The sequence below is a fragment of the Bidens hawaiensis genome, unplaced genomic scaffold (genome assembly GCF_021521415.1).
Source record: "Bidens hawaiensis isolate Kalapana, Puna unplaced genomic scaffold, B.hawaiensis_p1.1 tig00053595_1, whole genome shotgun sequence".
In the NCBI taxonomy this organism is placed as follows: Eukaryota; Viridiplantae; Streptophyta; class Magnoliopsida; order Asterales; family Asteraceae; genus Bidens; species Bidens hawaiensis.
In genome coordinates, this window is record NW_027499650.1 from 65,345 (window position 1) to 77,888 (window position 12,544).

At 28.4% G+C, this 12,544-nt stretch overlaps 1 protein-coding gene across 1 annotated transcript in view; it reads right to left on the reverse strand.

Annotated features, from left to right (window-relative positions):
• Positions 1-2,499: 2,499 nt before the first annotated feature.
• LOC143600168 (superoxide dismutase [Fe], chloroplastic-like) overlaps positions 2,500-12,544 on the reverse strand; it is a 36,817-nt gene continuing 26,772 nt past the window's right edge. The window contains exons 3-8 of the mRNA XM_077077931.1: positions 9,805-9,879; positions 9,379-9,739; positions 9,228-9,301; positions 8,972-8,998; positions 8,857-8,880; positions 2,500-2,730 (exon numbers count right to left, since the gene is read on the reverse strand). Of these exons, the coding sequence (XP_076934046.1) occupies positions 2,617-2,730; positions 8,857-8,880; positions 8,972-8,998; positions 9,228-9,301; positions 9,379-9,739; positions 9,805-9,879 (675 nt within the window). The 3' untranslated portion in view covers positions 2,500-2,616. The remainder of the gene's footprint in view (positions 2,731-8,856; positions 8,881-8,971; positions 8,999-9,227; positions 9,302-9,378; positions 9,740-9,804; positions 9,880-12,544) is intronic.

The window sequence follows — 12,544 nt, forward strand, 5'->3', positions numbered from 1 at the left end:
TAACAGTATACATGTCACACCTCGAATCGCAACGGAGAAAAGTGTGATAACGGAAGTTGGTTATCGAAAATAGCAAACATAACTTAACCACAAATAGAAAGAAAATGTTAAAATATAAACGGAGACAAATATGAAAAGCGTGAGAAGGATTTGTGGCCTCAATTAAAACCCTTTAAGAAAAATTCAAGAAAAATAATTAAAAAAAATTATAACTCAAAATATAAATAAAAACGAAAAAAACTAAAAAAAAAACTAAAATATTTCCCTGTCATTCTAGTTCCAAAAAAAGGACACAATGTCGAGGAAAAAAAGACAAAATGACAAAAATAAAATAAAAACATAGTGAAAAATAAAAAAAGAAACAACATATCGCAAAATATAGCACAATGCCGAACAAATATAGCATAATATTGAGTAATATAACACAATATCGAGGAAAAAAGACACAATATCACGGAAAAAGGGTCAATCAATGACGAAAATAAACAAAAAACACAAAGATAAATAAAAAAACACAATGATCTTTTTTTTTCTCAACATTGTTTTTTTCTTTTTGAATGAGGATGATGGAAGAAACATTTTAGGTTTTTTACTTTTTTTTGTATTGATTTATATTTTGAGTTATAAATTTTTTTATGATTCTAAAAGGTTTTTTTAAGGCCACAAGTCCTTCTCATCCTTCTTACTTTTATTCTCCTTTGTAGAATAACTTGTCCCTAATTACGATACCACATTTAGAAGTTGTTATAAAATAATATATTTAAGTTTGAGATGTTAAGTCTCCACGTTAGCATAGTTTAATGGTGTGACCAATCACATATTTTCAGAGTTTTAGGGTCTGAATAAATAAATTTAGATATTGACGCTTTATTATTTTAGTATGTTTGAGTTATGATACAAATATTGTTGTGCCCCGGCATGTTCCACCGTTCGATTGGGTGTAATAATTTGAATATTTCCAAACTCAAGGATTGAAAAATCAAAATTGAAAGTTGTGTATTAGTTATTTAATTATTATTGTTGTTATTATTATTTTTATTGTTCACTTTTAGTTCTTTATTGTTCATTTTGATTACCTTCTTTGATTTAGTTAATTTATTTGAGTTGGGTTTTAGAATCTGAGTTTATTTGAGTAGGGTATCAGTATTGTTAAAGGTATGACTGATTTGAACCCTTACGCTCTATTCCCGAGTTCAATGGTAACACTCTGTTCCCGAGTTCATTTAAGGATGGAAAAGAAATAAAATGGGAGGTAAGAAAACAATTATCGTGTTCCAGAAGTTTTTTTAAGGAAGGAAAGAAAGTAATTAGAGACAGTTGTGAGGCTGAGTTTCATTAAATGGAGGAAAATAACAAAAATAAAAGGACAATAAGGAGAAATAATAAGCAAGTTGGAAGGAAATGCTTTCTTCTAATTTGGAATGAAATGAGAAGAAAAGAAATGAAAGACAAAATAGAAAAAAAGATAAAAATAGAATTTTCCTTTCTTTCTTTTCTCCCATTAAGTGAACTCGAGAACAATGCGTTAATGACAGAAAAGAAATTGTTTTTTCAGTTGTTTCTGATTTTATTTTTAATTTTTTTTCTTCCCATTTCTTTTCAAATTGAAAAGAAAACATTTCCTTCCAACTTGCTATTTATTTCTCATTGTTTTACTTCCATTTGTCTTCTTATCCTCTATTTAATGAAAATCAGGAACACAGCTTTCTCTTATTTCCTTTCTTTTCTTTCCTTAAAAAAACCTCTAGAACACAATATTTTTTTTCTTTCCTTCCATTCATTTTTTTTCATCCTCAAATGAACTTGGGAAAAATGCTAATATATACTATGAAAGAAATATGAATGACCGAACCGATCCGAACAGCTGAGCTGGACCCAACTTGAGCTACCAAACCGACCCGTGATAGTCATTTGACAGCAACAGATTCCGACCCTGTGAAAAAATTTTCTTGGTCAGCTACGTACTGTAAAGGCCACTCATTTGTCAAGAAAAAACACGATGTATATCATATTATCAAGTTTTTTTACAAGTTCTTGTTGATTCAATTCTTTCTTCTACTCATCTGACAATTAGTTGTGTGCGATCAATAAATCTGGCCAATAATACAACATTGTCTGGTGCTTTTGCTTTTGGGAGGAAAAATGTCGGAAGGGGAGGTCAAGGATGCTTTGAAGGGGGTGGGTATCAATGTTATGGCACTAATAGTTTAGCGGTTTAAATTGTAATTTTCGTATTGTTAAGGGTCTACTATGTAGCATTTAGTTCTTTTAGTGTTATTCAACATTTCAACCCAATGTCTAATGATATGATATTTAGGATTACGAATATGTTGATGAAATTCTTCTCAGTTTCTGTTTTCTTTCTCTTATTCGTGAACTACACCTCTGACTGTAACGGGTACAAATTAACCAGGTAAAGTTGGAATCGTTTCGTGAACTGGTTTTACATATTTTATAATTTAAATATTATAAAAAAAACAGAAGGAAGTTCGTTTTTTATTTTAGGAATTACAACATAAGGTGCAATACATTACCATAAAACATAGACAGCACAATACATTTTATTTGTTTCACTCCCATTCTCGGGTTTTATTGTGTGTCCTTTTAGGCCTTGCATCAATTGCCTTCATTTTTCTTTGTTTTAACCTTGGCTGCTTCAAGCCTGGAACTCACTGCCTCCCATGATACAAGCTTATCAAGAAAAGTTGATATATAATCAGGCCTGAGGTTCTGTAACAAACAATAAATTTTAATGCCATTAGAGTGTGGCATTAATCAAGCATCAGATAAGCTAAAGGTTCATTTTGTTACTTCTGCTTGTTAGTATATAAGGAATAGATCCTATATATCTTAAATATATATATAAACGAAACCTCTCTATTTTCACTTAATCCACCAAATTGATTTATTTTTAAATGGTAATTTCTTATGCATTTGACCCGAATTTACAAATATGGGTCTCATCAAACCAAGATAACCATTATTAAACGGGTTATAACATCTCATCATATTAAAAAATAATCTCACCAAATATTTTATATGAAAATCCTATAAATACGGATATACTAAAAATTAATATCTGAATTTTTTTTTTTAAAAAAGATATTCTTTATAATTATGATACAATTTTATAGTAAAAAAATAAGCGGATCATGGGTCTCATCAAACACATAAAGCTTTTAAACGGGTTATAACATCTCATTTATTTGTGAAACCCTTTCATTATCAAATCCTAAATATATTATTAATTTCCTTATAATAAATAAAATTAAAATACAAAAAAATATATAAATATTAGAATCGTAAAAAAACAAACCCCATAATCAAACCCTAATTTAATTTCTCAATATGGATTTAGTTACATTATCGATTCTTTTTTCTTTTAAGTTTAACTTAAATGAAAAGTTTCACAAAATAACATCCAAATTATAACAAATGAACATAAACAAATAAATATAAAAATTAAGTAGATAATTCATTCAACGTTTCATTAAAAAATGAACATAACCCAACATAAATTAATCAAAATATGTTCAAATATATTATTAACTTCTTACATTAAATAAACTAAAATTCAAAAAAATACATTCACAATATTAGAAACGAAAAATTTAAACAACCCCCGTAATACCGGGGTGGGGGGGGATAAAAACTAGTGAATTATATACATACATACATACATATATATAAAAATGAAACCTTTAAAAGCTCTCTGCTGCTTCCTACATTCTCTCAAGTCACCAGATTATTTATTTGTAAATGGAGACTTCTCATGCATTTGACCCAAATTCACGGGTTTTGGTCTCACCAAACCCAGATAACCATTAAACGGGTTATAACATCTCATAACATTAAAAATTAATTTCACCAAATATTTAATATGAAAAACCTATAAAATACGGATATACTAAAAATTAATATCCATTTTTTTAAAAGATATTATTTATATTAATAAACAATTTTATAGTGAAAAAAATAAGTGGGTTATGGGTCTCACCAAACCCAGATAACTTTTAAACGGGCTATAACATCTTATTTATTTGTGAAACTCTTTTATCGTCAAACCCTAAGTATATTGTTAACCTTCTTACAATAAATAAAATTAAAATCCAAAAACTATATAAAAAATAGAAACGAAAAATGAAAACAACTCCCGTAATACGAAGGATAAAACCTAGTGTGTGTGTGTATAAACAAAACCTTCTTAAATTCTCTCAAGCCGCCAAATTGCTTTATTTGTAAATGAAGGCTTTTCATGCATTTAATCCAAATTCACAGGTATGGGTCTCACCAGACCCATATAACCCTTAAACGGGTTGTAACAACTCATTATATTAAAAATTAATCTTATCAAATATGTGATATGAAAATCATATAAAATAGGGATATGCTAAAAATTAATATCCGTTTTCTTAATATACTATTTATAATTAAGAAACAATTTTATAGTAAAAAAAAGCGGGTCATAGGTTTCACCAAACCAAGGCAGCTTTTAAACCGGGTTATAACATATCATTTATTTGTGAAACTCTTTCATTATCAAATCCTAAGTATATTATTAATTTCCTTAGAATAAATAAATTAAAATACTAATATATATATATATATATATATATATATATATATATATTATAAGCGAATAATGTAAAACAACCCCGTAATACGGGGATCGATAAAAGCTAGTATATATATTAGGGGTGAGATCAAATGAAAACTTTTTTAAAGAGAAAACTTAAAAACTTTTAAAGAATTATTTTTAACTTTATTTTAACAAAAAATTTGTAGTTTATTTTTTTTTATTATTCTTATATGTTGATATTGTTCCAAAAAAAAAAAAACCTCATCGGTGTAGTACACATGTGTAATAGTGTGCATTGCATATATGCAAGAGTGTTGTATTGCATAGAATACAACATTATTGCAAATATTTGATACACGCTATTGTATATACGCAATTAAGACTAATACACAGATCGAATATACATTAGTACGTTTGTGTAATACAACATTAATGCAAATGTGACTATATCGACATTTATGTTTTATTTATTATTTTATTATTATTAATGCAACACTACTACACATATACAATACACAAGATATTAAATATATGTAATTAAACACAACTGAACATAAAAATACATAGTAATACACATGTTTATACAATAGTATCGCATAGTAATACGTATGCGCATTACAATGTCTTTTTTTATTTTTTTCGAGTGAAGGGTAACAAAATATAAGAATAATGGTAAAAACGGAAATTTGAAAAATATTTTTTTTATTTTTAATTAAAAATAATTCTTTAGCAATTTTTAAGATTGCTCTCTAATGATGAGTTTTCTCTTAATCCTCTCCCTACACACACACACACAAGGTTTTATCCCTTGTATTACGGGGTTATTTTCATTTTTCGTTTCTAATTTATATAGTTTTTGAATTTTAATTTTATTTATTATAAGAAAGTTAACAATATATTTAGGGTTTGATGATGAAAGGGTTTCATAATTAATGAGATGTTATAGCCTATTTAAAAGTTATCTGGGTTTGGTGAGATTCATGATTCGCTTATTTCTTTCACTATAAAATTGTTTCTTAATATAAAGATCTTTTTTTTTAAAAATAGGTATTAATTTTTAGTATATCTCTATTTTATAGGATTTTCATATCAGATATTTGGTGAAATTAATTTTTAATACTATGAGATGTTATAACCCATTTAAGGGTTATCTGGGTTTGGTGAGACCTTACCTCGTGAATTCGGGTCAAATGCATGAGAAGTCTCTATTTACAAATAAAGCAATCTGATAGTTTGAGAAAAAGTAGAAAGCAGCCAAAGAGCTTTTAAGGTTTTGTTTATATATATATATATAGATTGAAAACCCTTATTACTTATGAAAACCTTAGAAACCCAATACTTGGTTTGCAATTCTCCACGTTTTTCATTTGTTACAAACAAAAAAAGGTATTTTTGTAACACTTAAATTTTATCATTTTCTTTTCTCTTCCAGACCTTTTCTTAACATCTTTCTCAAAATAACATATTTAGTAACATATCTCTCTTCTCTCTCTCTTAAATTCTCTAAATGGTTTCATTTTTCTGGTGGGATTCAGAAGAGTGAAAGAAGAAAAATTGCTAGACAATTATATTTTCTCTTAAAATATTTTTTTTTTAATTTATCATATAACATTAACTATTAAATTAAAATCATTTAACTATATCAAAACATATAACTTAACAATACAAGTGTTTTAGTAAGTTTGCATATTTTTAATATGTAACAAATGTGTTAACTATTAAGTTTACATATTTTTAAATAAGATAACATGGAATTCTTAAATATGTAAAATATTTTATTAATAAGTTTACATATTTTTAAATAAGATCACATATTTTAATATATGTAAAAATGTTTTTAAGTAAGTTAACACATTTTTTAAACAAGATTACATATGTTTAAATATATTTAAAAAACAAGTTTAAAAAAGTTTTATTACAAAAATAAGTTACGTAAAAATAAATTAAATATGCATGCAAACTAGTTACACATATAAACATCGATGATAATATACTCACTTCAAAATTATAATACGAAAACATTTGAATATATATTTTCTTTTGCAACATTAATACATTCTCGCTTGATCTTTCAAGAATAGAGTTAGAATTGTAATGTTTATTTATTTATTATTTATATTTAAAAGATACTTTATAATCATTAAACAAATATAAAAAGTAAGGACTTCATGTATAATTTTATTGATGACTAAGTCAGATGAGAGAAAATTTTCTTCTTATAACTATATTTACCCTTTAGTGTACCTTTCTAATTATTTAGTTAAATAAATCAATAAAATAATCAACTTCAATCATGGATTCTTGATGGAGAATGATCAATGGTCTAGAAAGAGTTTTTATGGTTTTCTTAAGTGAGGTGGGTTTTTATTTTAACCTATTCTTATATTATATATATATATATATATATGAGATGTTTAAGTTGAAAACCCCTTTAAGTTGTAAAAACTTTAAAAACTTGTCCGCATACACCACTTTCATTAATTATTTCAATTTGATGATGTCCTACACAAATTATACTGACCATCTTTCCTCTAGCACTTTCTCTTTCATCATGACAAGACTCACCTACGCCTTTAAGATTCAATACCTACACTTTCACTCTATTCAACACATGGGATGTATCTCACTTGCCAAAACAAATTAAAATTTTAATTTAACATACTGAATGTGAGGATGATAATAATATATTGGCTTGATAAACATATTAAAAAATATGTTAAATTAGTTATCAATATGTTAAATTATTTCGTAAACATATTAATCAAACAATATGTTATCTTAATTTAAAAAATTTGTAAACATTTTAATTAACAAAGCCAATGACATATTTGCATACCAAAGAATATGTCAAATTATTTGTAAATATGCTAAAGTTTTTTTTTTTTTTTTTTGAAAGAGCAAAATATATTTGTATTATTTAAAACCAATAATATGTATATTTTAATATGTATTATTTAAAACCAATTATTTGCTAAAGTATATTTTAATATGTAAACATATGAAAAAACGTAAACTAAATTTCAAAAGTTGAAAGACTTCAAATTACATTTGTTAACATACTGGAAAATACGTTAAAATAATTAACATATTTTAAAATAATTAACATAAATTTTTAAACTTTAAAATATATAAGATACGTTACACACTTAAAAAATATGTTATCTAAAATATGTAAACTTGTAAAATTTGTTACATATTTAAATTTTTACAAATCATGTTATTTAATATATTTTGTTACAATTTTACGAATATGTATACTTGTAAATTTGCTATATATTTACAAAACGTGTTATTATATATAATTACAAATAACTTTGCGCATAAGAAGTTGTACATCCTGCAGTCAAACCTGTATACCACTCCACGTGTTATTCACCGCCTGTCTATCACACCTTCAACCCACATGTCACGTTCCTTTCTCACCATCACCTCGACAAAAATACGTGCTGATCTCTCTCTCTTGAACACCATGGATAGGTTTGATCTGCTGAAAACCTCCTACTCTCATACTAATCTCTTGAACACAGATTGTGAAGAAGGTGAACATGACAATCATCAGTTTTTCTCTATCTCAAAATCAAAGGTAACCCTAATCTTATCCCCAATTTTATTTTGGTACTCATTGGATGTTGCTATCAATTTAGTGTTGAACAACACTAGATGTTAATGGAAGTTTTTATTCAGCAATTTAATATATTTTGTTTCATTTTTATTTCACATTTAATAAATAAAAACCTTTAATCCAATCCATTTTCTTTCCTCAGCGACATTAATATGCAAGGAGTTTTTATATTACTATATTAATTTCGTAAGTAACATAAAGTAATTCAATTTTAAATAAACTAATATTATATTCTATTTTAATATTAATTATTATTAAAATTGAGTCTTGGAGTTTGATGCTCACACAATCAAACATGCATAGTTTAGAACTAATATATAATAATTATTTGTATGTTGAAGCTATTAATATAAATCTAAAATAAAACCCAATTTTGAAAAGTTAATAAGATTCAAATGTAATAGGGGTAAGAGAAAAAAGAAAATAAAGAGGAATGAGAGAAAAACATGTTCCTAATTTACCCTTTTTGTACCTTTGTTTATTATTAAATTATATTCATTTATTAAAAAACCTTACTTTAAATTCTAACAATAGATGAACTTGAATCAATGGTTATAAATGGGTTTTCAAAGTTTCTTCAAGTGGGAAGGGTTTTAATTATATTCCTTTTCTGTATATATATATATATATATATATGGAAATAAGAAGTTCTTGCCTTAAAATCCAGGTAGTATGCATGCTGCAACCACAAATTAGATTTAAACGGAAGTTGGTGAATATGTCATGGACATATATAGTGTATAGGAAAATGTAAGTGAAAGAAATGTTACCTCCCAAACATCTATGGTGAGGAGTGGCTGCAAATTCCGAAAAGAAAAAAAAAACCACCACTTGTCAGATACCTAGATTATATACTACACAGTAGTTTAAATTACAGTCAAGTAGCCTAGCCCTTTAGAGCTCACGCTAGATCGAGGTGGTTCCCATATACAAAAGAAAAAACCTTACCATATCTCATTACCCAAGAATTATAGATTCATCTAAAACCAATATAACAAAAAAAATATAATATTATTGTCAACTCACATAGTATCCCAACACAAGAGGATTAATTGCATTTGGACTCTTCAGCACAACAAGCTTCTTGTTCTCTGTGTCATCTACACATAAAAGATTTTTAAAAAATGGTGAATATTATTTCCAGTTTTGGTGAACAAACAAACAAACAAACACTTACACACAAGCCAAGCCCAACCCGAACCAAACTGAGTAGCGGCAGCTTGCGAGAACTCGTGAATGAAGCCTTCAAACGAACCGAAATCTCGGGTTATTAATTCTAAAAGTACCCCGGTCGGTTTTCCACCACCATCAGGTTTCATAGATTCCCAGAAGAATCCATGGTTCCAAGCCTGTGCAGCGTTGTTAAAGGCGGGAAGAGTATCACCTTTATTATATGAAGCTAATATTATGTTTTCCAATGGCAGTTTATGTAATTCAGTTCCCTCAATTTGCTTGTTTAGATTGTTGACATAACCTCTATGGTGTTTTCCCCAATGATATTCTAATGTCTCTTTGCTCATATGTGGTTCTAGAGCATCCTACCAAATGATTATTTTGGTTATTTTTCTAATGAATAATGATTAAAGTATTTAACTAATTATACCAACGCATAAGGAGGTGGCTTCAAAACGATGGCGGCTGATATTGTCCCAGAATCAGATTTTCCGGTACTCATTCTCTGCACAACATATTTAGTTTCTTCAAAATAAAGTAAAGCAAGATACCGGAATCTTTACAAGCCTTGTGTATATTTATGTAACAAAAAAGTTGACTAGACAACTGACCTGCCTCTATGAGTGTGAGCTCTGTGATGATCTACAAAATTCTGCAGTTGATTAAAGAGAGGAACGCCATTATAAGATGAGAGTGATGAGTTGGGTCGTTGGAGTTAACGTTGATAGTACTTATTAGTACACCTGGTACATGGATCATGTCTCAGTTGTACTACACCACCATGCAGTACAGCCATATATAAATTACCCTAAAGTTACCATAATAGACATGTTAATTATAATATTTTCAATTTCAATAACAAATTTAGCCTGTCATTACATACTCATTCCACGAGATGGGCCAAGTTATACTGAGGAACACAAAAATGAGAATAATAGAAGTATTTATAGTCACATTAAAAAATCTTTAAAAAAATTAAAAATAAATAAATAAAAATCATAATTCAAAATTTAATAAAAAAGCAAAAAAAGTAAAAACACAAAAATGTTTCCACCGTCTTTCTCGTTCTAAAAAAAGAAAAAAAAACTCGAAAAAGACACAATGTTGAGTGAAAAAGACCATTGTGTCTTTTTGTTTATCATTGTGTTTTGTGTTTATTTTCGTCATTTATTGTGTCTTTTTTCCTTGACATTGTGTCTTTTTTTCTTGATATTGTATTATATTACTCAACATTGTGTTATATTTTGTTCGGCATTGTGTTATATTTTGCGATTTATTGTGTCTTTTTTAGTTATAATTGAGTCTTTTGTTCATTTTCGTCATTGTGTCTTTTCGGAGATGTTTTTTTTTGAACGAGAATAACGAGGGAAACATCTTTGGTTTTTAAACTTTTTTGTTTTTTATTTATATTTTGAGTTATGATTTTTTTATTAATTTTTTGGAATTTTTTTAGGGTTTTTTATGTGACCACAAATTCTTCTCACACTTCTCATTTTTGTCTCCATTTGTATTTTAACTTTTCCCTCCACGAGATATCCCTCAGTGTTGATTGAGTCAACCCGTGGGGGTTTTTTTAGAAAAAAAATCTAATCCTCAACCTGTCCCTATTAAGGTTCGAGTTAGTTGGGTTCGGGTTAATCAGGTTTTGGATTAGTCGGGTTAATCGGGTTAATTAGCTTACTTAGTATTTTTAAGTTGATTTTTTTTGTTGTTGTTAACTAGCGGGCTGCAATATTTTTCATTCCATTCAATTTCTAATTTCTTTCTCAAGTAATTATCTTATTTGTGTTCGTCAATTTAACTTTAAACAAGCACGGACACTTAATGGAACACATATTTGTGTTCATGTTCGCTTGTTTAAAAAATAAACATGTTCTTGTTCGTTCATTTAAATCTAGACGAACATTTCACGAACAAAAACGAACATCATTAAACAAAGATAAATGAGCACACTTAAATAGACACAAACAAAAAGATATAAAACATAACAGGGTGATATAATTTGTAAAATAAAAATAATTTTTATTAATTTTTAAACGAAAATGAATGAACACAAACAAACATACATGAACGATCATAAATGAACGTTCACGTACATAAAGAACGAATGAAACATGTGTTTATGTTCTTTTTTTAACTAAATAAACACAACATAAACAAGCTTCCCGGCCACCTAACCGTTTACGTACAAGTAGAATAATTAATTCCTCAATAGAACTTTCAGTTTTGACTTATTAGTATTTCGTATTTGCACCAATATTATATATAACAAATGATAACTTTGGTGCAACATGACCTATGATTGGTTCATGTGGCACTGTATGATAGGACCAAGCCATAAAATGTTTTTTTTTTAAATTGATAACTAAACGGTTACTCATGCTGACTCGTCATCATAATGTTTGGGACCAGTCGCGTTCGGGTTTTACCAACCTTTTGTTTTAGTTTCGGTAATGTCACAAACGTAACCGAAACCGAACGAACGAATTCGCTTCAACTCAGTGTCCTAGTGCCCCAAAACTGGGACCGACAATGCTCGGTGTTTACCGACGCCCAGTTTTTACTGACCCGCCATCGCAACGTTCGGGACCGGCAACGCTCGGGTTTTACAGACACTTTTGTTTTAGTTTCGGTACCATCAAAACGTAACCGAATTTGACCGAATTCACGTCTACTCAGTGCCCTAACACCAGGATCGGTAACTCTAGAGTTTTTCCAATCGAATAAATGCCGTTTAAATATTTTCTTTTCTATATCATAATTTGACAATTTCTTTTAGTTTTAACGCTTAGCTTTCCCACGGTATCATAACGAACTGACGGAATCCGACAGAATCTGCCTAGACTCATTGCCTTTTGTTTTAGTTCCAGTACCATAACAAGCGTAAAGAAAACCGACCTGATGTTGATTTATTTTAGTTTCGGTATCGTAACGAACACATTTGGAGCCACTGAATTTGCATAGACTAACTACCTCTACGCTCGGGATCGACAACGGTCAGGTTTTACCAACGCTCGAGTCTTATCGACCGATGCCACCCTATTGGTCTATCACATTATATATTTTTTGTTTTATTTTTTGGTATTACTTTCGGTACAGTAATGCACATAACCAAAACCAACTGAATTCGCGTAGATTATCGCCTCAACCTCGAGACTAACAACGCTTAG